The following is a 27,915-nucleotide window of genomic DNA, read 5'->3' as shown; positions in this document are numbered from 1 at the left end:
TATTAAAAAAAGGAATTTTTTAAGCTTTATACTAGATTTCATCTATGCATTCAGTTTTGATTTGCTGTTAGTCTTTTTGAAAATAATATTAATGCAATGCTTATTTTAAGCAAATAGTATTGTTGTTTTTCTGATATATAATATAGTTTTAAAGCTTAATTAGAAAATATGACAGAAATTATCTTATTTTCTTTATTTTATTCAATCAATCTCTTTAAAAAAAATACTTTCGACCTAGGCAGTTAAGGAATCCACCTCAACTCTCCCCCCTCCTTCCTGAGTTTATAATATTTTTCTATCCGTTTACGTTTCGCTACGGCGGTTGTCGTTTGTTACATGTGTTGTCATTTAAAATTACCAACTTGTCATTAATCTATTTTATTGCATTGTAACATTATAAAGTAAGTCAATCCTTTTTAAATAACTTTGAATAATTTTAATCCAATATTTGTAAATGGGTATTTTATTTATCTCGAAACAATTTGTAGTTAGCAAGTCAAGATATTTTCTGAAAAGTTGTTGAAAACGAACTTTTGAGAAATATATGTGGATTTTTTCAACGTTTGTGCTATTATTTTATATTAAGCTATAGTTAGAAAGCTTTCACTTCTGATTTATTTTGCTTTTAAGTAAGGGACTATTGCAAAATGGTTTTACATGTCTTATACCTTCCATTTGATATATGTAAACAAAACTTTTATTTGATATTATAACCTATTATTCATCTATTAAATTATTTCATTAATTCGTTGGTTGTAAATTAGTTCAAAGTAATGATTTGTAGATTTGGTTTTATTTTATATTATATATGTGAACTTATTTGAAATTTCAGTATTTGGCGGGCTTTAAACATGTAATCGAGGCTCTTCCGATCTCCAACGTTCAAATATCTAGAATTGTTAAAAGAAACTAGAATTAAAGATATTTGCTTTGCTTGACTTTTGATCATTTGTTTCTTTATTTTCCTTATATGATTAATTGTACAGGTTAAGAAATTTAACATTAAAGATAGTTTAATTTTTTTATACTTTTAGATTTTGAAAAAGAAACTTGAGTTTTCTTTGCTTATTTGTGACAAAAAAAATGTGATTAAAAATATTGATAATTTGTTTCTAATACTATTTCATTCATTCTATTTTTTTAAAAAAAATATTTACATTTAATTACATGTAATTATATTTGCTTTGAATAAATAATTAGTAATAATATATTTAATTTTTTGAAATTTTGAATTTATTATTATGGTAGATTCTTATATTTAGCATCTAATTAACATTCATTAGGTACAGATAAAGAATTATATAATATAAATTTCTTATTCTGCCAGTTTGGTTGTAAAAATTAATATATTACTTGTAATTAAAAGTAAAACTGAGCATTAAAACACAAATAAAAATGTTTGTGTGAAACTTTATTGCAATTTGATATTAAAATTTAGTTTTGTAGTCATGAAAATTTCTGTGTGTGACATGGTTTTTCCCCCCAATCTTGTACATTGATTTTTTAAGAAATTTTATTTTTGATAAAATTCTTAACTATTTAATGCAAATTTAAGTAAAAGTAATTGTTTCAGAATCGTTTTTGTTTTGAGAAATGGTATTTATTTTTTAAAAAATTGATATGCATATGAAAAATGCGACTAGTTAATTGTTAAAATAGGTAATTTTTCGTAAACTTAATGATATATTAATATGGTCTAAGCTCTTTAAATTCAGTAATTTTATATTGTTAATCATGCAGTTTTTCATCTGTTTCACAGAATAAGATTGATATTTACTAACCAGTAATAAAAAAAATTATTTACTTTGTGTCAGCATTCATGTTTAATGATAATTATTGTGTTAATAGCAAAATTTTCCTATCAGTATTAAGCTGTATTGCAATATTATTATACATGGTTAAATCTGCCTCAAAAAGAGTCAAAGAATTGTAATTATGAAATAGAAATCTTATCAAATTTCTCTGCAGTTTTCTATTAGAAATTTTTCTCGTGTAGCATCAAAAGGAATTCTATTTGATGAAAAATATTCTTTTAGCAACACTATGTGCTGTCATAATTTATAAATATAATATTAATGTAAAAACTTCCTTAAATGGATATTTTATTGCATAAATTTGAGTTATCACTAAAATACGAGTTTCTACTGCTCAGTAAAATTGAATCCAAATCAAGCTTCACATTGAAAATTTCAAATGAGTGTAATGTTCGTTTCAGTATCCTGAGATGACCATTTTTTGACAATTCTCTCTCACTAGGGGGTGAGATGCGGAAGGATGTGTGCTTTTCCGGAATTGACTTTACTGTTAGATCTAAACATCTCCTCTTTTCATCTCCCCCCTCAGCCCTATTTTGTTGAAATAAACCCATCCTTACACATGCACAGAAGTGCAGAGGGTTTTAGAATCCATTGGCAAATAATCGATTATTAAATTCGTTATTGGTTATGTGATTTTCAAAAAGTTCATTCTCTATTAGTCAAGAAAAACCAATTAAATTAAATATGCTTTTCTATATGGTGGGTTGTAGGATTTTAAAAGAAATTGCGATCGAAATCTTTAAATTGTGTAAGATTTCCATTGCCTATTATTTATAGATGTTTCATGCATTAAGATATATTCCTTAATACAGGTATTCTCAAAGTTTTGAACATTACGACTTATTACTTAATACCAATTCTATAATAATCTACTTCATTCTTAGTGCATTGGATTTTCCCAAATACGATCAGTACAGAGAGGCTATATGAGACCAAAAAAATGTATATATTTGTGAAGGATATGTATATATATATTGCAAAAACTCATTTTAATAATTATATATTTTAATGCAAATTTTAAGCCCACATCACATTTTTCCAAATCCTGGAAATACGCATTTTAGATGTTGCAGCTATCCATCAGAAATTGACTTGTAACTTATAGTTTGAGAATCCCTGCCATAATAGAACAAAAAAAAACTCGATGCTATTTTACTGTTTTGTCAGTAATTGCAAGAATCCATTATAAGCTTTTAAAGGATAAGTAAAATTTATTGTTGGAAATATTATAGCTTTATTGCATACAAAATATCCTGCCTACTACAATAAAAAAAAAAAAAAAAACTGCCTTCTTTTGAATGTATAAAATGCTTTTATCCAATGATTTAGAGTAGATACTAATGTTTTAATTTTTGTTTTTCTGAATATTGTGTTATTATAAATATATGTAATGTTTTTTTTTTTTTTTTTTCTTTCTTTTGTAGTTAAAAGATGTTTTATGCTCATTTTGTGTTAGCCAAGAAAGGGCCATTGGCCCGAATCTGGTTGGCTGCCCATTGGGATAAAAAACTTACTAAAGCACATGTATTCGAAACAAATATTGAAAGCAGTGTGGAAGGTATCCTTCAACCTAAGGTATGATTTTATATAGAAAAAACATTTTAGATGTTTGATTTATCTTGAAACAATTTTTGTTACATTTCTTGTTACTCTAATAACTGCCAGATTTGTATGAAATGTGCCACTTTCCCATTGGCAAATTTTCTTGAAATATATAAATTTAGCTCCAGGAAGTTTGTGCCCATTTATCAAGTATTCCATATAACCTGGCAGTATTTTCGCAATTTCTGCATTAACAAAACGGTAATGTTTTTCACCATTAATGTGTTTGTTGCTGATGAGTATAAAAATAATATGAAAATGTGCTTAAAAAATTTAGCTTTGTTGTAATTTTTTTTTTAGTTCAGAAATAAAGATTTATTTTCCAATGCTGTAATAATTGTATTTTTAAAAATAACATAAATTTATTCTTTTAATCGCTGGTTATAATAAACGTAGCATCTTTGATCTTTTCGTTTTCTTTTTCTGTTTAATTGCTGGCATGCAGTCATTACAAAGTGCATTTTGGATTTATGTAATGATATATGTTAAACTAATTTAAATTCTAATTAATTTTCTAATTTTTTTCTTAAATTAGCCTATATATACTCTCATGGGAAATAATAGAAATTAAATTCCCAATTTGTCTTCTTGTTGGCCACGGGTTTTAGCTACTGAATAAAAAGTATATAATTTCGGATTATGGATATTTTTGTATAGTTACGTATTTGAGTTGTTACATAAGTTAAGTGCAGAAATATTTTATTTTTGGACCTAGATATTGTGAATAACCTGAATATTACGAATCTAATCTAATAAATAGAATTTCGGCTCCCGATGAATTCATTAAATTGGGGTCCCAAGATATTCCATTGTAGATTTTTCTGATAAATACTCATTCCTCATTAATTCCTTTATCCTTAGGTGAAAATGGCTTTACGAACATCAGGACATTTACTTCTTGGCATTGTAAGAATATATTCCCGCAAAGCTAAGTATCTGCTGGCTGATTGTAATGAAGCATTTATAAAGATTAAAATAGCTTTTCGGCCAGGAGTTGTTGATTTGCCTGAAGGTAATCGTGAAGCTGCTGTAGCTGCTATAACTCTTCCTGAAGTATTTCATGATTTTGATACAGCATTGCCTGACATAACGTAAGTATTTTTTTGTTTAACAATAATAGCAATTAAAAAATAGTTCTGTGATAGAAAATGAACTTAGTTCTTTTTTTCAATTTACATTAATCAATGAATCTAAAAGATTTTTAATTGTGTTGTATCTGTTTTGATTTTTAGAATAGACATGGATGCCCAAGTTAGTTTGAATCAGAGTCGTGCTGAAGATATAACATTGAAAGAAGATTATGGAAACCTAAGTCTAATGGCTGATGATGGCTTTGGTAATTTTGATAAATTTTATTTTTACATTTTAAAAATTGTCAGTTTACTGTCATATAATATTGTTTCAAATACTTTTATACTGTAGAAAGTGTTATTTGATTCTTAAATTATTAAAATAGGCTCATTTGGTATTTGAATATAAAGAAATTATTGGTAATGATAATTATTTTAAATTTTTGATAATTAAAAGTGCATTTCATGGTATACTTATTTATTTCATATCTATGAAATGAAGAAACAACAGTATGATTTATTAAATGCAAAATGATTCTTTTAATTCATCAACTTGAAAGTTTTAAAAACTATTGGTATTGGAGTAAATTGAGTGTATAGTCAGTATTTTATTTAATGATTTATTGGTTTAATACAAGAATTTGCTCATTTAGTCTCCTGTTTTCTAATATAATGTGACTACTATTTTAAAGGAAAAGGAGGGAATACTGATGTCAGTTTTTATTCAAAACATGGTCGTTATTATGAAAGCTAAGCATACAGAATGTAAAGATGCAACATGCATATATTTTTGACTTTCAGTTCATCTATACTTATAATAAAGCTCAATGTGTGTGTGTGTGTGTGTGTGTGTGTGTGTGTTGGCGCTCTACAGACCAGACCGTTTGACATACAGCTACCAAATTTGGTACATGTATACCTTGGAGGTTGGGAATGTGCACCTGGGGTTCCTTTTTTCGAATTTTTAATTAGAATTTTAATTATTAATTAAAAACTAACTTTCCCGCCAAAAAAATCTTCCATTTTCCCCACCGCCAAACGAGAAAGGCTTCAGTTTTTTTTTCTCCCAACAGTAATGATGCTAGGGTTAAAATTTTTCGGCGGATTATTTCAATCAGTTCTGTTTATTTTCTTAATGTTTGATGCATTTAAAATTAAACATTGTTAATGAATCGATCTTTCAGATTCATTCTGAAGTACTTTTGAATTAAAATAAAACAGAATAAAGGAAATTAAAAATTTCTAATCCGCATAGCGTTACCCCAACTAGCGTAGTATTTGCGTTACGTAACCGGCGAAGAAAATTCACGCATGCGCATTCTGTTCCGATTGTTGCCATGACAACGTTATCAATGGATGATTTAAATTATTTTTGGGTTAGTTGCATGCTTTTGTAAGTAAATTGTATTTATGTTAGTTATATATTTTTTGTATATGCTTATAGTTTTAAGTACATCGTTTTTTAAGTAGTTTTTTTAAAACCTGTTTTCAATCGTTTATTTTAAACGATTCGTTTTATTTTCTTAGTGTTTGATGCATTTAAATTTAAACATTGTTAATGAATCGATCTGCTCATAATGAATCTAAGAAAATTTTGTTGACCAACTCTTGAGATATTACATAAATTAAAAAAGATATTCTTTAGTGCCCATAAAGTTTAAACGTTCAGTGACTCTATTTTCAGTAATCAGATTATAAAAAAATGCTTTGTTTCAGTAAAAAATATTATTATATTAATTGAAGATTAATTCTTTCCATTTTAATTTAAAGAATAAATTCTACGGGTGCTAACAGAAAATGAGAGAGATACATATTACGTTATGACTGAAGGTCTTTATAATATTATGAATGAATTATATGATAATCAAAATTTGACGTTTTAAAATATTTTGATGAAGAAGCTATTAAAGTAGAAATTGCATAAAATATTTAATTATCAAAATTTAAACGAACATTAAGATTGGCGAACCGGCTGGTCGCCAAAGGCGGCTAGTATATCATAAAATGCATAAGTTTTACACACACACACAGGTAATTTATGTACTTTATAATACATCCTGTTTCAATATTTTTTCTCAAACTAATGTTGGAGAATCATTTTAAAATAAATATGCTCAGTTAAATGTATTTTATAAAATTATCAACTTTGAATGTGATTCCTTTAGATGTGGTAAATATTTGGATACATAACATGTATAAAAATAACATTTTATGAAAGATGTATAATTTATTTTCTCTTGATTGAAGAATTTCCTTTTATATCTGTACTCCATTTTTTTTTCATTTATTAAAAGTTGAAACCTAATGAGAAGTTTGTCAAGTGAGCTTAAATTCTTTGGATTACTTAAATTTTATTAAGTGATATTGGGGTGAAAAGATCATTTTCAATTTTGATATGTAGTAATTATTATATTTCACAATTAAACACTGTTCTGTTTGAGTTTTAATACATAAACTAATTTAAAAAAAAAAAATTAAGAAATCGGTAAAATGGTGTAAGAAAAGTTTAACTTTTGGATTTGTCTGTTTTCAGACGATATGGGGTTTGAAGAACCTGAAGCAGCTCGTGATGCTACTAATATGGAAGATGGCTTTGATGATGCTAGTCTACTTCTCTGTGAAGACCCTTCCCAAGAACGACCAGATGAAAGTGCACCAGGAGTCAGTAATGCTAGCATTGTGAGCAAACCAAAGCTTTCTCTGGATGCTCCTCTCAAAGATGATGGATTTGGAGGAACAGTTGGTGAAGGACTTCTAGGTAAAACTTTTATTCTTAGCTCAATAGAATTCCTTAATTTTATCTGTATTTTTGGAATTTTCTGTATAACTCCAGACTCTTCAAACTTACTATTATCTACAAAAGCTATTTAAATTACTCAATTGGGGTATTTACTGTTTGTTTTATTTTTAATTTATTATTTAACTTAAGGTAATTTTTATTTTTCTGAAATTTAAATGCATTTAAAAATGTACTTGTTAATGGTTTGACCTTAGATTTGTACCTTTTTCTTCTGCATTTACATGATACCCTGAATGGGCTTGGCATTCTTCAAATTTCCTTCCCAGGCTTTCTGTTTTTCATTAAGGATTTTCCAATTCATAACCATTATGATTGTCAGATTTTTTCATGGATATGTAATGGTTTATCTCAAAAAGATTTTTCATGGTTTTGTTATTTAATCTAACTTTAATTTCAATGCACTTTGATCTTTGACTTATGGAGAATTTAATAAATCTGGATCTTAATATATTTCTGAGGTTTCTTTTAACATATATGTTCCACCAGATATGTTGCTTAATATCTTTCTCCCACTCTCAAATTTTAAAAAGATTACTTAGACTTGTTTTCGTGCTTTAACAAATAGATCTAAATAAATTTTAATAAATACATTGCTTATTTCCTCTTTTGATAACATTTGATTTATTCATATTACTAATACAAAAAAAATCCAGGAATTGTAATTTGATTATGAATTTTTGATATTATTTGACTTAAATTGTTTTCATAGACGAAATACTTAAAACTGTTATAAGCAATTCTTGTTTCTTGATGGAATTGGGTGTTAAATGAGTCTTAAAACATTGCATTGCATTAAGGTATTTATTTTTTAGTTAATTATTAGATGCATTTTATATGCTTCTAGAGATATGTCAAGCTGTTCGAATGTTTCAAAATCTCTAGCAATTATATCCGTATCATTGATGAATGAAAAAAAATTATGGATTTATTTTAAATAGTTTTTTTATTGAGGAATCAATCATTGATCACGTTTTGAAAGACCAAGTTTAAGCTTTAACTAAGAAAGACCAAGTTCAAACCCTAGATTAGCTGAATACCTGATAAAAATTTCAAACTTTCTTAATATTAATATATTAATCAGTGCTGTGATTGGAGTAAAAAATTATTTTTCATTTTCACTCCAAATTCTTTCTTGTATCTAGTTTTAAACTTTTAAAAAAGTTTTGGTATATGTTCAGGATTATCCGAGTATGGATGAAGTACTGATAAACTTCTGTAATTCAGATTGAATTTCAGGTATTCTGATGTTGTATTAAAATTTTTAGTTAAAGGAAAATTGGAAACAGTATTTGAAAATATAGATTTCTAATAATAAATAATACCGACTTTTCTTGGTGATTTTCGCTAGCTCATCATTTGTAGTTTTGTTCTTTAAAGGAGTTATGTGAAATGCTACTTCTAGCATATTCTGAAAGTGGAATTTAACTTGACGTTATTTTTAAATTGCAATATGGGTGAAAAAATTGCAAATTTCATGAAAAAATTTCTCAGAATACTTAATTTTGAATCTAGAGCTACCAAATTTTACTTAGTTAATTCTTGTGTAATATATACTTCCTAAGAAAGAGTTTTACAAAATTTTAATTGCATTTATAATTAAAATTTTGCCATTTTCTCTCAGAAAATTTGAAGCTTGCTAATAATTACCAAGAACAATTTTATATCATTTAAAATAAATAAATAATATAATTTTCAGTGGTTCCAACTTTATTTCTATACAATTTTAATTATATTACTAATTTGTACCAAATTTTTATAAAAATTTAATAAACTGCTTTTCATTTCTTTTTTAGTAATTGCATTTATGTATATGTGCTTTACAACAATATTGCATGTCATTGCTGCAATATCATTAAGAGGCACATTTTGAAAAGGAAAGATGATTGAATTGAGCCTAAAACATTATCATGCTTCAATGTTTTATGCCAGAGATTTGAAACTGCTTAAAAGTAACTCATTTTGGATGTGTTCCAATTATAATTTAATATTTTGGAAGCAATTATTGATGCTTACATTTATTCTTATTTTTGTTTTTGTTTCTCTTAAATTTTATTTCGACCGAATGAGGAATTAAAATTTAAAAATGGAGATAGATTTTTCAAGTACCATTGACTTCCTTTTAGATGGTGAAACCGGAGGCCTGTTTGAACCAGCCGGTTTGTTTGATGATGCTCCTTTGGGTCCTGTAGAGTTAGACAATACTGCTACAGAGCCTACAGTAAATGAAAATATAGAACAGCCTTTAGAGAAACCCATTGAACAGCATGCTGAAGATGATAGTGATGATGATATGTATGGTATGTGAATTTTACTTTATATTTTGTTTTAAATAAGCCTTGTTGATTTCAAAGTTAGATTATTAATCCTTTGTATTCATGAGGAAACCATGTTCCATAAGGTTTATGTGGAACAAAATGTGTTTAGTTACGATTCAGAGAAGAAAATTAATATTTAAACAAACCTAAATAATGTTGCAATTAAAAGGAATTAAATGAAGCAATGTTGATTGAAAGTTTGAATAATAAATTTAGTTTGCTTCATTTCTGCTCTGTTGCTTTTATTGCTGCTTAATAAATAAACATTGATACAGTTATTTTTTTTAAAGCTGGTTTTTCCTTGGGACAATAAGTAATGCACCTCTATAAAAATGTTGTAGTAAGATATGCAAAGTTTCTCGATGTCTTTTGTAGAATGTTCTTTCTTTTCTTTATTTGGATTACTCTCCAATACAAAATAAGAACACTGACCCCAAATGAAATATGCAATAGAGAAGCAGTGATTATAAGTGCCATTGAATTTGTCATGCATAGAGTTAAAATACTCTATATTAATCTCAACTGAAATTATATTTGTCTGATAAGGGTCGGACAAGTCTAAATTTGTATATTATAGATAAGCAAATCTTTATTTATTCCAATAAAAAAATGCATTCCTAATATACATAGAATCTAATCATTCTGTTTATCCAACATCATTACCTCTTTATCCAAAATACTGTCTATTTGCTTATAAATATTATTTTGCAGATACTTTGCTAAACATTTAATGAAAAGTATAACATTTTGTTGTATCATTAAGAAATTTTCTTGTAAATGAACTGTTTATTAGATAATATGGTAAGTGTTGATAAATAATTTTTTCTTATGGAATCATAAGATACTTGCAAAGATTAAATTTTATATAAGCATACAATGTTGCTTATTATTCAAGAAATCTTATTTTTCTGTTGATTGTATTTTATATCTTTATTTATTAATGTGTTTTATTAATTTAAAGCATTAATTATTGTTTAATATGATATTATAGATATGGCTCCAGGATCCATGGGTGCCCCTTCACCACCCTCTTCTCCTGAATCTCCAGGTCCACCGTTAAATACTGATGGAAATGCTCCAGAACCTGAATCTAGGGTAACTGACCTTGAACCAAGGGAAGAAAACCCTCTAGATCCTTTACCAAGAGGACCAGATCCTGCATCTGATCCAATACAGGACATGCCACCGCCTCCGCCGCCTGAAGAAATGCCTCCTCCGCCTGTTCCTCATATCCCAGCTCTCGACCACACTACTTTGATCAATAATGATGCAGAAAGTTTTGCTCTTGCTCCATTGGATGCTACCATTGTTCATGGTAAGAATTCTGGAGCATGAAAAATGTGTTGTATTGAGCAAATTAGCAGACATTTTATTTTTGACTGTTTTTACACTCTTTTATTTAACTTTGATTATTCATAATCTATTTTTCCTGATGACCTAGAGTTTTAGAATCGTGTGTATGTTTACTCAGTGATAATACTCATCTTTCATAATTCACTGTTGACTCCATCTGAATAGCATTGCCTGGTACTAAATTTAACAAAAAGAATGATTTCAAAAGTCCGTATATAATATTTAAAAAATAGAAAATAGTTTAAATAAAAAATGATTTTATTTGTATGCTAATTAAGGTGTTTTTAAAATATATTGTCATTTATTTGAAATTGCCAGTTGACTCTTGGAATCTGCTGTGATGTTACTGTTTTTTTTTTATATATTTTTATTAAATTAAATTTAAATATAGTATATAAAAGAACTATTTGAATCAGTAAAGACTATCAAGCTTAAAAATAAAATGGGAATATGGGAATAATCATTTGAAAGTAAGGTATGAAATAGACATTTGAATCAGCAGATTAATATTTGGCTATGGAATTTTTTATTCAAATTAAAGAGCATAAAATAAGGCCCAGTTTCTAAATTAGATGCTATTATCATTAGTAATTTATTTTTATTTTATTGTGCATAAAACAATCGTACATTAGAAAAAAAAAATTTAAAATATAGCAATGTTATTATGATTACAGGGGTGTTTGTGCTCCGGGGAAACCCCGGAATTCCGGGGATTTTGAACTTCGATCCCCGGAATTTCCGGGGATCGTCGTTCAAAAGGAAGTAGGAATAATAATGAATTATTTATTTTGATCTGGGTAATTTTGTTTGCTTTTAAAGCAGAAAACGCAAGGTCAGTGTGTGTGGTGAAAACTTTTCCTTTCTTTCTCCAAAGGCAGTGATAATGCGTGAAAAGGGGGGGAAAACTTCTTTTTTGTTCTTTCCTTATTGCGAGTTATGACTCATTCCCCCGGTTCTCGGACATTCTCTTCTGGATTCTTTTCGGCAAGTAGGCGCGGCAGAAAAAAAAGGGGGAGACTTCGTTCGACCAGATGTGCGATAACGTGACTCTGGGTTCAAAGGTCTTATCTCTACTGGCGTGGCGCCAATAAGTAGAGAAGGGGGATTTTTCGCCCTATTAGCTATTTGTCATTGATCGATTCGGAACTTTTTTTTCTTCGCTGTGTAAAATTTTCGTTTCATTTATTGATGCACGTGTAAATTTTTCGTTTCGCTTATTGAAATATTTTTTTATTTATGTATGCAAGAGAATTTCATTTAGAAATTTCAGCATATGAAACAGAAATTACCCCTTAAAAATTCATATCTAATTAGTTTTACAGCATTAGATCCAGAGCTAAGAGGTAAAACCAGTACAATATTAGCTTTTGAAAAATTATCATCTTTTATGTCCCATATTTTTAGTGATAATGAAAAGTCAAAAGTAGAAGCTGAAATAAGGTTATACCAGAGTGATATTGATATCACCAAAGAAATGCTCTACACATCTGATGAAAGTGGAAATCAAGTCAAGTGTACAATTGATAAATATTGGTCTAAAGTTTTTAATTTAAAAGATGATTTCACAAATGATTATAAGTATCCTACATTGGCTAAATTGGTCAAAGCCTGCCTTAGCTGCTTCCATGGCCCATTAGTGGAAAGTGCATTCAACTTAATGGATACACTTGTCACTGACTATAGAACCTCTCTTAAGATTGATTCCCTAGATGCAGTGCAGACTATTAAATATGATTTAATGGCTTCTAAAGAAACCTCATGTGAAAAATATGGCTCAAAAAAACCAATGACTGATCCAATTCACAAAGATCTCTTATTGAATATGAACAGAAGTTGGAAAACATATCAAGAGGACTTAAAAACATGTATTTCAGATGAGTCACCTATAAAAGTCTGTATTTCAGATGAGTCACCTATAAAAGTCTCTGAAAAACCTTCTACATTAGCAGAAAAGCAAACTGCTTCTACCTCTGCATGTGCAGTTCTCGAGGAAATTTCTTCAACTGTAAATGAGGAAAATAAAAGTCAACCTTCCTGCAATTATGAAGTTCACCACAAATGAAAGACAAGCCCACAAACATCAGAAAATAAAAAAAAAAGCAGCAGAAATTAGATAATTTTTTTTAAAAGAATTAATTCAGGTAATTTAAAAGATTTGCATAAAATGTAGTAGTTTATATGTTTGAAAATTTATGGTTATTAATTTTGCAAAAAAAGTAATTCATTGAACTTTTATAATTAGGTCATTCAATACTTCATAATTGTAATTTTTCATTTCTCCCCCCCCCCCCTTCTCGAAACTCCAAAATGCCGGTAGTAAGTCCGTAAAAGTTTCAGGGGATTTTTTGGGGTCCCACAAACACTCCTGTGATTATCAAATTAATGACATTTTATATTTTTGGCTGTATTTGCATTTGATTTATCTTGTAGATATATTTCAAACTCAAGTGCATTTCCTGTTCAACTTGAAAAAATTCGTAATTTTTATTTTTAATGAGGAAGTTTATAGCCTTTGAGCAAAATTTTTTATAGAAATAGGGGGAGGGTAACATTTATTTCTTCCTTCTAATGACCTTTATTTATGAAAAACTATGGTTAGAAAACTTAGTTATTACTTAGAAAAATGTTAGGTGTTTAAAACACCATTATTGATTGCCTGACATTCCAGTAGTATTTTAGACATTTATTTAAAAACTGTGGTATATTGATTTTATTTTGATATTCTGCAGGTTTATTTCATTAGTATTATTTTTAAGTAGTTCCAATAACTAAGTAATTTTTTACAAAAATTAATCGAATTATTGTTTACATTGTATTCTATTCATAGGGGCTGAGAGAACGGTGAAAGCTAAACGAAAAAGGAAGCTGGTAGTTGATGAAGTAAAAAGCATATCAGGTGAAGAAATGAAATCTCAGCTCTCTGATACCACCGACATAGTAGCTACACTAGATCTAGCTCCACCTACTAAACGACTTATGCATTGGAAAGAAACAGGAGGTGTTGAAAAGCTTTTCTCTTTGCCAGGACATCGGATTCTCTCTAAGACTCTTACACGGGTGAGTTTATGTATTTAAACCTTCTTTGAAAACTGTTCTCTAGATTTTTTCCCTCATTGATGTTCATTTTTAAATTAAACTATTACCAATAATTAAGTCCATTAAATGCTTTGGATTTTTGACTTCAGTTTTATACACACACTGATCTTTTTCATAGTAAAGCCATGTATGTTTCTTGTATAATAATGTGACAAAATTTAAACTCAAATATGATTAGTTCTGTTGAACTAGGATTTCTGTTGGACTTAAAAAGTTCTTAAATATGAAAATACATTTAGGGGCACTTTGAAGGAATCGCAATTTTTGTTTCAAGGCCCATTATCTGTTTTTTAGGTCTTAATTTTCCCTTCGTTCAAGCTTGGTAAGAAAATTTATGAAAATGAAAACTGATTTATCTACAATGCAAAATCAAAAATTTCGTGGCAAATTGTGACTTTTATAAAATTTGGGCAATTGCTGAATATGTTGAATACAAAGAATAATTCTAGTAATAAAAGAATAGAGGGTGGTGCCCATTGTGTTCTGAATGGTGCTTGAAGGTCATGTTGAAGCATATTGGCTTTGAAAAGAATGTCAATTGGCTTTACCAATTGTTTTGATCATCATGAAGAATTGGCTTTAAAAAGAATAAATTTTCAATGTCCAAATGACATATTTTTTTTATAATTTTGTTTTGTTTTGCTTTTTTTAATTATTTATAAAGACAAAATTTTGAATTCTATTATAATCTAAATGAACATTTCATGAACAATTATTTTTGTAACAAACTTGTTTAGTCAATAGCACATCAAATCATTATATTGCAAATTTCTCCTACCTTACCTTAAGACAGTGATAATAGCCTTAGAAAACCATTAAAAAAGCCTGCAATTTTTATGGAGGAAAAGAGTGAGAACCATGTGAGCTCATAAACTATGAAGCATTCAGTAATATTTTTGAACTGTCTGTTCAGGGAAAATTGCTATCAGAAAAAGTAAAAATGAATTTTTTTATCTAAGAAATTACTGAATGATACAAAAATCTTTAAAATTGGTTTGATTTTTTTTTTTATTATTTTTTTTTTATTTTCTATGAATTTTTAACACTTCTATTGAATTATTTTGTTACTTTAACTTTAAATGTATTTTTATTTTTAGAAATATGCTTTGCATTTTAGATCTTCGCAACATTTTTGGATAAATTATTATTCTAATGGAATTTTAACTTTTGTATATGCACAGAAACTACTTCTGAAAGTTCTGTACTTACTCTTTTTTCTTACCTTGCATTTGATACAATTTAACCAAAATTGGATCCTATACCATAAAACATAACCATCTAATTCATACCTTTTGTAATCAGAGAAAATAATTTATATTGAAAAGAGTTTGAAAGATAAATATTGCTGTGGTTGATTGAATGGGGGAAAAGTTATCTTTATTAGTTATGCTGTTTGAAGCAGTATGTATATTCTGAAATACATTGATAAAACATATTCTTTTTATTGTCATATTAGGAAGTTACTAAACTTATAAATCATGTTAAAAGTTTTTACATAAGATTTTCTTAGAAATACTTAAATTTAGTTTTATAATTGGATATTCTTCATTTTATGATAAATTTATTTGTGAATTTTTTTCTGTTAATTAATATGTTTTAATGCAAAAATTTGGAAGAAGCTTAAACAAGAACTTGGGCAGTTTGTGATTGTCTTGTTCTGTTTAAATTGGTATATATCTTTTGTTATAATGTAGGGTACATATATGATCATCTTGAAATGTAATCCAATTTTATATTATGATACATGACAAATAAAATGAATATTTTGGGAAATTATATAAAATTTCTGTGACCTTTTAATCCTCAAGCAGCCAATTATTTTTTAGCAACATTTTACTCAAGGAACAATTTTTTTATAATGAATGATTTTTATTTTTTCTGATTAGACCTTCATAATACGAAGAACATTTTGCATATGTAGTTCGAGAAAATCTGTAAAAATAAATGCAAAATTCAAAATAATGCCGACTATAAAAATTTTAAATTATTGAACAAATTTTCTTTCCCTCCCCCCTTTTACAAATGCTGTGAAAAATAAGGAATATGATAATTCATTGATATGATATTGATATTTTATGATAATTCATTGAATGATTAATTTTTTTATAATGAATGTAAATATTTTAGATACATTAAATAATTTTGTTTCTTGTGTTGCCATTCTTTGTTTTAAAATGTTCTTTTAAAATTAAATGTTCTAAAAAATTATTAATGATTTATGCTAAAAATTAGTTTTTAAAAATTGTAAGTACAAGTAATATTTTCATTATGAAACTATTTTTTTATCTTAAACAATGTCAAGTATATCAACTAAGGAATGAATAAATATGAAATAGCTGGTTTCTCTATCTGTATCAATATATTTTTCATATGTCACTATTTTAAGTACTGTTAGGCACTTTGTACATTCATTTTTTCAGCTCAAATATGTCTCTTACAAATGAAAGCTGTAATTGAAAATTTTGTGGAACTTGATTTTTTTTTCAATGCAAATTCAAGGAAAAATACAAAAATATCTTATAGATAGATAAATTTACTGAGGTCTTAATTTTTACCTCGCATCATGTTTGTGTAAAGAAGGAAAAGTTTATTTCTGGTTTATAAATTTATATCTAATAGTTTTCTTTAAGGAAGTTTTTATCTTCTAGGCATATTTAAGACATTTGACTACTCGATCAGTGGAGAATGAAGTGTATGGCAATGATGATGAGCAAGATGAACTAGACTCAGAGATTGAAAAAGGAAGAGATGAAGACGCATCGGGTATGGGATTTGTTTTTATAAAAATTTCTTACTGCAGCCTTTAAAAAAAATTAATAATCTTTATATATATAATTTTTAAAAATAACTCATTGTTTCAATTATCTTTAACAATCAGAATGATTTCTTTGTTTTTAATTGAATGAAAATTTCCGATGTTAACTTTCTTTTTGTAATGCATTATAATCTATTTTAAAATGAATATGTATATATTTTTTAAAAATTTGAGAATCAAATCAAATTTGTTCTCTTTCTGTTTGTCTGCAATTCTGTAATTTGATATAAAAACCATAATTGATAACAAAATTCTTTTCCAACTTAAATATCAGCTTTTTATGAAAAAAAAATAGATTTTTAGGTGAAATGTGTTTTACATTACTATTCTTTCAGTGGGTAGCAGTAAGCGCAGGCGGTTGATGGAATCTGAACTGCCTCATGACCTGTCACATCTAGATTCGTTCCATCTCGACTCTTCTCGACCTTCATACCCTAATGAGCCCAGTCTGCCTCGGGCTTCCTTCACCAATGAGCCTAACCTATCTCATCCATCATTAGATGTTCCAAATTTCATGCCTCCCCAACATCATCTCTTCCCACCCAATTATGACCAGCAAATGATGCCTCCACAGGTAATGCAGCATGGACACATGGTGCTCCAACCAGATCTGCACCAGCTTCCTCACATTCCACAAATGATGGACTCTATGGTAAGTGATGGATGATATTGTTTTATTTTTTAAAATCAATATGAAATTGATAAAAATTAACTCAAGAGTCAATAAATTAATTAACTTTTATTGACTCTCTTGTTAACCATCTTTGTGCTTACTTTATTGCACATGAAGCATAGAAAGAGAAACTATTATAATTGATAAAAATTCTACCTTGAGATTTTGATGAATCTCCATGCTAATTTTCTTATCCTAAATTATAAGATTATTGACTTACTTTTGAGATAGAAATTCTAATTGTAGACTTTGTTGGTCTACTTAAACAACTCTGTAAGTAGGTTTATTGCACTTAATTATATTTAGATCCATTTGTGTATCTATAATTGTCCACTGTAATTGTCACATTTTGCTGTTATTGTGAGGAATTAACAGTTAATATGGAATTTGTTATTTGTTCTCTTTACTAATTTTTATCCAAAGAAATTTGATTTTCTTAAAAATCTTTAAATCTCCCACAACATGTAATCCTTCTTCAAGCAAAGTAAAAGCCACGAGAAAGCAAGAAATGAAAAGTGATTCTTAAATAATTTTGAGTTCTAATTCAAGATGCCTGATGATTTTGTCTTGCTACAAAAGGAGGAAAAATAACCACAAAGAAAATCAATAAATAAATTTTTCAAAGATGCAAATTGTACCAAAAATTGGAACCTAATTTTTATTTAAAGGAAAAGTGCTCTTCAGTGTTATAAAACTTTAGATTTTGGAATTTTATATATCTTAAAATAAAGTTTGATAATCTTTTTGATTCTTCTTATGTTTATGTAATATAAGTAACTATAGGAATCCACTCTTCATTAAATTACGTATAAATGTGTTAGCAAGATTTATAAGATCGTTTTCAGATACAAAGCAGTATTGGTATTTGAAGTTTCAAAAATCATAAACAGCTATTTTTTGTAATTAAAATACTTGCTGTAAATGTTAATATAAAATAATCTAAAGATATTAAGTTTATTTTCTGATGTTTCAGTTTGAATTTTAAAAAAAAAATGTATAAACCTGATTGTGAAAATATTTAGCTAATTTGTTTATTTTTAAAATTGCAAAATATCTCAATATCTGATTTTTAAAAAAAAAAGAGTATCCAGTTTTAAGAGATTTTATATCATTTACTTAACCCCTTCAGGACAAATGATAGCCTCCATTGTAGAAACGTAGTAAATGACCTGTTGAGTCATTGAGCTTTAGGAATGATTTTTATTAGATTGCATCATGAATCTATGCTTTTTTCTTCAAAAGATTAGTCCTATGTATTATATTTCTCTCTCCAAGGTCTGATTGGAGTTGGCCAGATGTCTGTAAATCATTTATTTTTTGTAAATAAAAACAGAAACACATGTTTGTTTATGTGAATTGAAACAGGTGCTCATTTCGAAATGGCTGTCATAATTTATTCTGTCATTTGGGAAAGGATTTGTTTTAATAAGAATCTCTGCTTCATTTGTATGATCATGGCTATAAGACTGCTTATCTTTCTGAGAAAGTAGAGAGGGGGGTATGCAAATTTATTAATGATGAATTATGGATTTTTTTTTCTCATGACAGTAACAAAATATTAAGTTATTTATGGTGAAAAAAATGATTAAAAATTTAGAAGATATCTAGGTTCCACAAAGCAAGATAAAAAAAGAAATGACAGCTATGAAAGTAAATTGGATAATTTGTCTCTCAGATAATTTATAAAAAATTCTAGAGCATTCTGCCAATATGCATGAGAATTTCTAGTAAAACATTCATTAATTGATGGGATTATCCAATCTGAAATATTGTCACCAGTATAACAGACCGCCTGGACTATTTGTTAAAATCTTATTGTATTATTCATCCTAGAATTTCATGTTAATCATTAACAATAATGTTACAGATTCAATATGATCTTCATTCAAAAACTTTCTTTATTAATAATTAAAATATTTGTAATGATTTTTGTGTTTTGTTAATATTTCATTATTTTTTCTGATATAAATTTCATGTTCACTCAAGCAATTCCAGTATTACAGCTGTGATTCCAGAAATTCATGAAAGAGAATAAATCATTTTTTATGTAAAGTTAACTAATTAAATAAAATGCACTTTAAGAAATTTTCTTCCTTGAAGACATATTTTATATTGCATTATGTGAATGTATATTTTTAAATTTTTACTTTAAAATGTCTTAAAAATAATTATTTTGTATTTTTTTTAGGTAAATCAGGGTCCATCTCTTCAGTCAATTACACCAAGCATACACAGTGATGCTCTTCCTGGTGTAACAGACAGTGTCCACCATTCTGTTATTGAGCCTGTCTCACAACACTTACATCCAAATGCCATGGCTCCAGAACACTTACAACAACAACAGCAGTTGTCAATGGACAAACAACTGCCACCTCACCCTAATCTTAATGACCCACTGAATCAGCAAATGCTCCAAAATCAGCTTCAGCCGAATACCAATGACTTTATACCTCATAATGAGAATGGAGCTCATCCAGATACAGAGCAGAATCCTCCTCCTGCAATAAATGGCCAAATGCCACAACATAACATTGACGATGATGCAACTCAACCACTCTTGGATCAGTATCCACAGACTCAGGAAAGGCACGAAGCAAATAGCTCTGCTCCATCAGAGTTGCTTCAGAATGATGTTGCAGCTGCCCCAGCAGTTGATAAACAGGCAGAAGAGCCTGCTCTTCAGAATGGCATTGATCAGCCAACAACTGATGCACAGTCTGCTTCAAATCTTTTATTTGACTCTCTAATTGGAGACATGCAGACACAACCACAACAACAAAACACATCCACATTGAATGAATCATCTGATATGCAAATGCCCCAAGATAAACAGAATGAATTTATGGGATCTGATGACGAGGATGATTATGGTGCACCAGCAAGTGTTGGACCTGTAAGTGCTCAGCATATAATTTTGATTTGCAATCAACATATTTTAAAATATATAAAATCATTTAATTCATATAAAAGAATGCAGTTTTTAATCTTTAAAAATTATAGTGTGAATTTTCTCCACTGATAAATGTTTCATTTTTAATTTGGCTATAGATATTATACCTTAAAAACAAAAAAAGATATAAAACTGAAATAATTATTCCTTCTTAATGTCCTGTAATAATTATTCCTTCTTCCTTCAATCTCTTACACGATTAATGTAAGTCTATGTGGAAGGTATTGGAGTGCAATTTGGTTGTGTTTCGTATTATAGAGGATGAATTTTTGAAATATAGTAGTGAATAAATGTTCTGTAATTCCTTATGATGTAAACATTCTCTAGAATAATTTGTATTGATTTTTTTAATGCTGTTTTTTTAAAACTGAGTATTATCTATGTAAGGAATTCAGAGCTAATTTATGCTTATTGGGGGGGGGGGATTTACACCATGTGAAGAATTTTAATGCAAACTGCATTTTTCTACACTAATATATATATATTTTTTAAATATTTAAATGTATTAGACTTTTAATACATTCTGCGTAAATATCACTGTCATATTAAGACATTCTTCAATGATTGTAAAAATTGTATGGATGCAATTTAAAAGTGTGTTTTAAAAATGTCTTAACTTACATGCTTTACTGCATCCCAGTTTGCAAAAATAAATTATTTCATAAGATTAGTGGTTCAGTTTTTAAATTAGTTCAAGGAAAAAACATTTTCACTGAAAATTGGATCTGAAGTTTGGCTTTTTTTTTTTTTTTTTTTTTTTTTTGCATCCTTACTTTTTTTTTGTGTGTGTGGTGATTTTTAATAAATGATCTTAGCAAAGTAGAATTAGTAAGTTGAAAATTTAATTTTGTGTAAAATATTTATAGAAATAGGTTATTTAAATCTAAAAAGAAATAAGAATAATAAATAAGTTATTTTTGTAATATATTTGTGCTAATTTTAAAATCTTATTGATTGTAATAGTTTTTCTTTGTTTTTTTATTATTATTTTAAACTTGGGATATACTTTGTGTAAGTAATTGTAGTCAAAGTATTAAATTACTATATAGTAATTTTTTTCACTTAATTTGGTTTTTAAAAAATCGATTAAGTCTAACAATACACAAATATTTCTTCGTACTCTTAAGATATATTTTAGATTTTACAAATTTATACAGTATCCACTCTAATCATGGTCCAATAACTTATTTCTAAATTCGAGAAGAAAATATTCCATTTGGAAAAATGTTTTAAATGACCTAAAGAGTTATATATTTCTTTTGGGACATTGAATATACTTCTGAAAAAAATTCATCAAAATTTCTATACTCATCTGATCTCATTAAGATAATTTAGTAAAATATTCTTGATATTCTTAATATTTTAATTGAAAAAGAAACGTTAAACAAGTTCTCTTTTGCACCTAAAACTGATTGAATTATGTTTTGAATATCACTATTTTAGACCATTTTATTTGGACTTTGAGTGAGTTAAGCCAATCAATGGCTATCTCAAGCAAATATTGTCCATTGATTGGCTGAAAATAACCAAACTCAGAGCTTTATAATTTGGTTAGTTTTTGTTATAAGAAACTTTTCTTAATCAAAATATTAGAATATCAAGAACATTTTACTATAAGTGATTACTAGAAACTGAAAAATTATATAAATATAAATTAAGTAGGTATTATATAAATAAAATTATATATATACCTTGAAAATTTTTTAGTGGTTAATTTCTAAATAATATCAAACTTATATACCATTTAAGTATTTTTCCAACTGAATGTATATCCCTATAGCTAATGGTTTAGAAATGAGTTATTTCGGCTACAATTAGAATGGTTACTCTATATAGAAAGGTAATAGAATTATATAAAATTATATTTTATAGAATAAAAATAAGTAACAATCATATTCATTTAAGTTATGTTCAATATTTACTAGTTTTGTACATTTTCTTGAAGACAGATCTAGCAAAACATTTTTATGAAGCTTGACTATTAATGCATATTTAGAATCATCTGTTAGTTTCTGGCATTTATAATTTCTTAATTTGAAAAATTTCAATATGCATTATTTCTTTATTTCAATTTGCATTAAAAATTATTCGAAAGAAATCGCAACATTTTCATGTATGCATTACATGTATTAATAAATCTAACGATTTTCGTAATGCATTTTTCAATATTAAAATTTTTGTTATTGATGTTTATATTTAGACATAATATATAGTATGATATTTGTTATTAATGCATTAAGAAAATTCATGAAATTTTGTCACATGGTTAATAAATCATATAAAAAAATAATTTTTTGATATAGTTATTTAATACTATGTAAATATTTCTGGCGATGAAATAATTTAGACTTTGCAAACATTTTTACTTATGGTTGACTTATTTGTAATATTAATTGTATCAAATACAATTTTGTATTGACCTTTGTTTCTGCAAATAGATTATGCCAGATGAACAGATGGCAGATGAGACATATGAGCAATTTGAGGAGCGAATATTAACCAAAAGGACGACTCATTTGTTGCATGTTATTCATAATGCATTAGACAACAATCGAAGTATCAGCTTCTCTGAACTTGTGAAAAATAACAAGAGAAAACAGGTAAGTTCTTTATCAACCTCCAGGGCTATGAGATAAGTAGCTTACATACTGCAAAATAATCCTGCATTTACATTTTTATCTTTGATTATTTCTTATTGTTTTGAGCAATTTTTTTATCTCCTCAGAGTAAATTATTAGATCTCTAAAATAAGTTATTTGTTTTTTGTGACATGTTTCCCCCTTTTGAAATCATTATCTTTACTAACAGTGAAGGAGAATATGTGAGTATGTAGATTGTCACTCTACAGGGCAGATAATTAATCCTAGAGCTACCAAACTTGATACATCTATATTTTGAGAATGAGGAAAATACACACTTCTGAGCAATTTTTTTTGACATTTTAATTAAAAATTAAGTGAAATATTAACATTTTTCCTCAGTAATTTCCAAACATAAAAATTTTCTTATCATTTAAAAATTCAAAAGAAAATTGGTTTTTAATATCCTTGTTTAATTGTTGCCAAAATGTTCCCCTTATTTTGACAATGTGTATTTATAAAACGCTAATGTATGTGGCACAGAAATTGCTTTTATTACTTAGTATGGAATGGCAACTCTGAAATGTAAACATATCAATGTACAAAAGTTTCAGCAGACTGCTTTATTCTGCATTTTTATAGTTGCACTTAATTCAGTTCGCCATGTCATTCTGTCATAAGATGTAAAAGAAATTATGAAGTAAATTTTAATCAGATAGTTTAATAGTTGAGAGTGAAATTATGCTTAACCGTCATTATGGATACTCGCTTTGACTTAGGAAATAGATGACTTCAAATGCTTTTAATTTCCTAAAAAGGATTTTGCATTATCTTAAAACTCAAAAAATTATCTCTTTAATAATATGGCTCTCTTTTCTATTTAGTTTTTTTTTTTTTTTTTTAAATTCTGTCTTTAATTTTAATATATTTTTCCAAATTTAATTTACATTATTAGGATCCCTTTAATATTAGGTTTAATTTGGTTTGAAAAAGCTTTTACAGAACAATGCTCACTTCAGTTGTTTTTTTAATATTATAAAATTCAAACTCGCCCATTAAAATATTTAGTCACGGGCCGCTATACCACCTCCAAGAAACCAAAGATCTCTAAAAATTCTAAAAGCAACAGCAGGTTCCTTAAAATCTCAAAAATAGTAAAATTTAAACATTTAAGAATATGATATGGGGAGGCTTGATCTGCCTTGCACCAAGGACATTCAGCAAAGATTCTCTGGCCGTGTTGGAAGGTGAGGGATTTGGTGTGTCTATTCAAAAAATGAGAGAGAACCATGTGCTGTTTTCTAGAGATATCCAGACGACACTAAAAGTTTCTGCCTTCAATAACTTTATTTTTCACTAAAATGTGAAAATCAGTTTCACCAGAAGGAATTTTTTTCCAGTTATGAAAAATTCCTAAATTCTATTTCTTTAAAGAAATAATTTTCCAACATAAAGGAATTACTATTCACAAAGTAAATATTTAAATAAAATTATGTAACTTTGTAAAAAATTAAAGTTTAAAATAAAACTGCAAACTAAATTTTATCATAAATTTATAATTTTTAATGAATAATACAAAATTTAATTAAAGATTCTGAGTAACAATATGTATTTACTGCACTGAATAGACAAGTAGCAATTTCAGACAATGGATTTAAATTTGGATTCATCGTTTAAAAAAATATTCAAATTTTGATTCAGTTTTTAAAGTGACAGGAAACCTTAAAATAATTTAAGAAAAGAATACATTTTTCATTATCATTCTGTATAAAAATATTTTTTTTCCCTTGTTTGAACTATTTTAAATTCATTTTGTTAAATCTTGGAGTAGCTGTGTATTGTTTGCTTGCACAATGGAAGCATGGTTTTAAATTATAAGTCCTTATTTAATATTTGTGTGTAACATTTTGGCTAGAATCTATTTAAAATTTCTTATTACATTAAAAATTGTTATTACATTGATAATCCTTTGTTTAAATTTCATATTGATAAACCTGTTAAAATCTAATTTTTTTTCTTTTTTTTTTTTTTTTTTTCTTTTTTTTTCCCCCAGGTGGCACAGAAATTCTACACATTTTTGGTTCTGAAGAAGCAACAAGCTGTTGAACTTGAGCAAAATCCATCCTATGGAGATATGATCATCACAAGGGGACCTAAGTACAATGCTGTATACAATGGCAATTGAATTCTTAACAAAAAACACTGCTGAAAAATAACACAAGCGTTGTTTTTTCGAATATTTAAGATAATGCCAAAAATGTGCTAGTCGGCAGTGAAAAAAAGTTACTATGCTTTCTTTTAAAAAATGCACATCTTCCATTTCATAATTTGGGGTTAAAGGCAGCCTCATTGTAATTTGATAAAAACTGACACTGGATTTTCCAGTGTAATCTATGTGTTTCTTTAATTCTTATTAAGAATATAATATGTAATTATTTTATTTTAATCATGTTTTTAGTTTCATTTATTTATAAATTCACCTTTTACTAAAGCATTGATATTTGAGATTTTATGCAATATAGTCTGGTATTACAAATTGTAATACTAGTATAATGTAAATTTTTTCATTTGTTAATTCTGAGAACTATTGATTGAAATTTTAGTGTGAATATTTTCATGTTTCTGTCATCTGTTTTTATATGTGATTGATAGCTGTAATATTGTAAAAAATAGTTTTGTAATGTCTTTTTATTTTACTTCAGAATGTGTTCATTTAAAAAAATTCCAATCTTTGAATTTATTAATAGAAACTAAATCATTTTTTATTTCCCAGTCTTGTTAAACCCTCATTCAATCCAATAATTAAGTAGAATATATTTGAAATTCTGCTATTTCTCATCTTTTTAATAAAATGTAATAATTTTTTTCATCATTTACTATAATAAGAATGTTTACCTTTGAATGTGAATCAAACATATTTTTAGTTGAATTTCATTCTAATCAGAAATTTGTTAAATAAGTAATTGAAGAATTAATATTAATGAAGATGAATTAATCTATAATTAAAGAATTTTTTGGTTTCTTGCATGGTAAATTTAATTATGTAATGCTGCATTTGCTAGATCAATTAAGTTGCTTTTTTTGCATAAATATTGCTTTTGTTTGATTTCTATGAGTAATATATCTTGTCCAAAATTTCATTTTGAACTTTTATATCATTTTATTTCTTCCCATGCATGGCATGCTTTATTTTTAATGCTTAAAATTATGTATTATAAATTAACCTTCATTATTGTTTGTATTTATTATTTTGGCAAGTATATCAATAATTTGTTAAATTTGCATGCAATTATTGAAGTTTGAACTGCAATATTATAAAATGGAGGACATATTTTCTGTAATGTAAGTAGATAATTAAGTCTTATAGATCTGTGAAATAAAAGAAATTGCAATTATTGGATTAAAATTTTCAGATAAAAAATAATCTTTGCATAACTCTGGAAATTTTTAATTTTGGAGAAATAAGCAAGTCTCTTAAGTGGAGTAGAAATTTTGAAGTAATCACTTTTTTTTTTTTAAAGAAAAATATATGAGATGTAAAAGTGGAAGTGCATTTCTTATATTTATAGAAGTTAAAATGGACTATTAAGCATTTAATTCACTGATATTGGTTCTAATCTATAAGGGGATAAAAGAAATACAAATCATATACAAAAATAAAATCATTTTCAGAATTATTTAATATGATTTACAAATAAGCACTTTGATTTTGACTTAGAAATGAAGGGAAAAGAAATTCCTTTTGCCTATAGTTGCTGTAATTAAAGCATGCATTTATTTAATCACTGATAATTATTCTATTTTCATATTAGTTAATTCTGTAGCAATATAGCAATGCTAATATTGGAATCAGTAGTAGCTTGCTTTCACTGCCCTTGAAGGAAAATGCATTATTCTATGAACCATCAATTTTATGAATAGAAATCTATTTTTTTATTGTGAAGTGTATATATTATGATGGTTGGATGTTTTAACAGATTTTTGCTGCTGCTTTCTTTTAAAATCGAATCTTTGTACATATGCAAGAGTATCAACCAGTTATCTCATCATTGATCTTAAATGTTAATAGTGCACAATATGAATTCCTCATCAAAATCAAATTTAAATCTCCGCAGCTAGATTACACGTTACTCGATTGAATTTATGTGTATGAACATGCAATATTATGTTATAAAATGTATTAAATAAAATTTAATATTAAAGAATGTTGTGTATTTTTTTCGATTAAGTTTCATACATGTCTATTTTATAACTTAATTATGTGATAAATATTTAACCAAATGTGCAAAACTTTCTACACACTTTTTTGGCTTTATGAAGGACCTTTTAGAATTAAGCCTTTGCAGCCAAAATTGATGTACTGATATTTGTTTTAAAAAATGTATAGGAATTTTTAGCCATTGAAATTATTTTCAGACTTTTCTCCTCCCCCCCATCTCCTTCTCAAAGAAACATATATTTATGTAACATATTTTGGTTTAAGTAGAATGTAGGTTTGAAGACATAGACGAGATGTTGTATTTTTAATTCCGTTTTATTCTCTCTCAGGAGGCAAACATGATTATTTACAAAAAGGCACAACGCAGCACAAAAACAGAAGGCAAAAAGAGCCGAACAAATGATCGCTCGCCTTATATGGCATAGGATTTCCAGCCATGCGCCGAGGAAATGGCCTTTGACACCTGTTCAAGGGTACCGAAGTATCACTCTCATTTGAAACGTAGTTCTTGATGGCGCATTATTTTTACAAAGGGATTAATTAAACCGAAAGTGGAATTGGATCACGAAATAAGAGAATATTTTAGAATGAAGTAACGATGGGCTAAATTAAGGTAAAGTTTTGGA

At 27.4% G+C, this 27,915-nt stretch overlaps 1 protein-coding gene across 1 annotated transcript; it reads left to right on the top strand.

Annotated features, from left to right (window-relative positions):
• Window positions 1-264: 264 nt before the first annotated feature.
• LOC129957122 (double-strand-break repair protein rad21 homolog) lies at window positions 265-27,275 on the top strand. The gene is made up of 13 exons (XM_056069281.1): window positions 265-401; window positions 3,242-3,392; window positions 4,281-4,510; window positions 4,652-4,755; window positions 7,023-7,247; window positions 9,413-9,586; window positions 10,596-10,919; window positions 13,785-14,014; window positions 16,702-16,816; window positions 17,204-17,520; window positions 19,730-20,434; window positions 22,930-23,091; window positions 25,124-27,275. Exons 2-13 carry the CDS (start codon window positions 3,249-3,251, stop codon window positions 25,253-25,255), a joined length of 2,862 nt encoding a protein of 953 aa, XP_055925256.1. The 5' UTR covers window positions 265-401; window positions 3,242-3,248; the 3' UTR covers window positions 25,256-27,275.
• The last annotated feature ends 640 nt before the right edge of the window (window positions 27,276-27,915 follow it).

The sequence above is a fragment of the Argiope bruennichi genome, chromosome 11 (genome assembly GCF_947563725.1).
Source record: "Argiope bruennichi chromosome 11, qqArgBrue1.1, whole genome shotgun sequence".
In the NCBI taxonomy this organism is placed as follows: domain Eukaryota; kingdom Metazoa; phylum Arthropoda; class Arachnida; order Araneae; family Araneidae; genus Argiope; species Argiope bruennichi.
The sequence above is the reverse complement of the archived record's forward strand: the minus strand, read 5'-3'. Positions and strand labels throughout refer to the sequence as shown.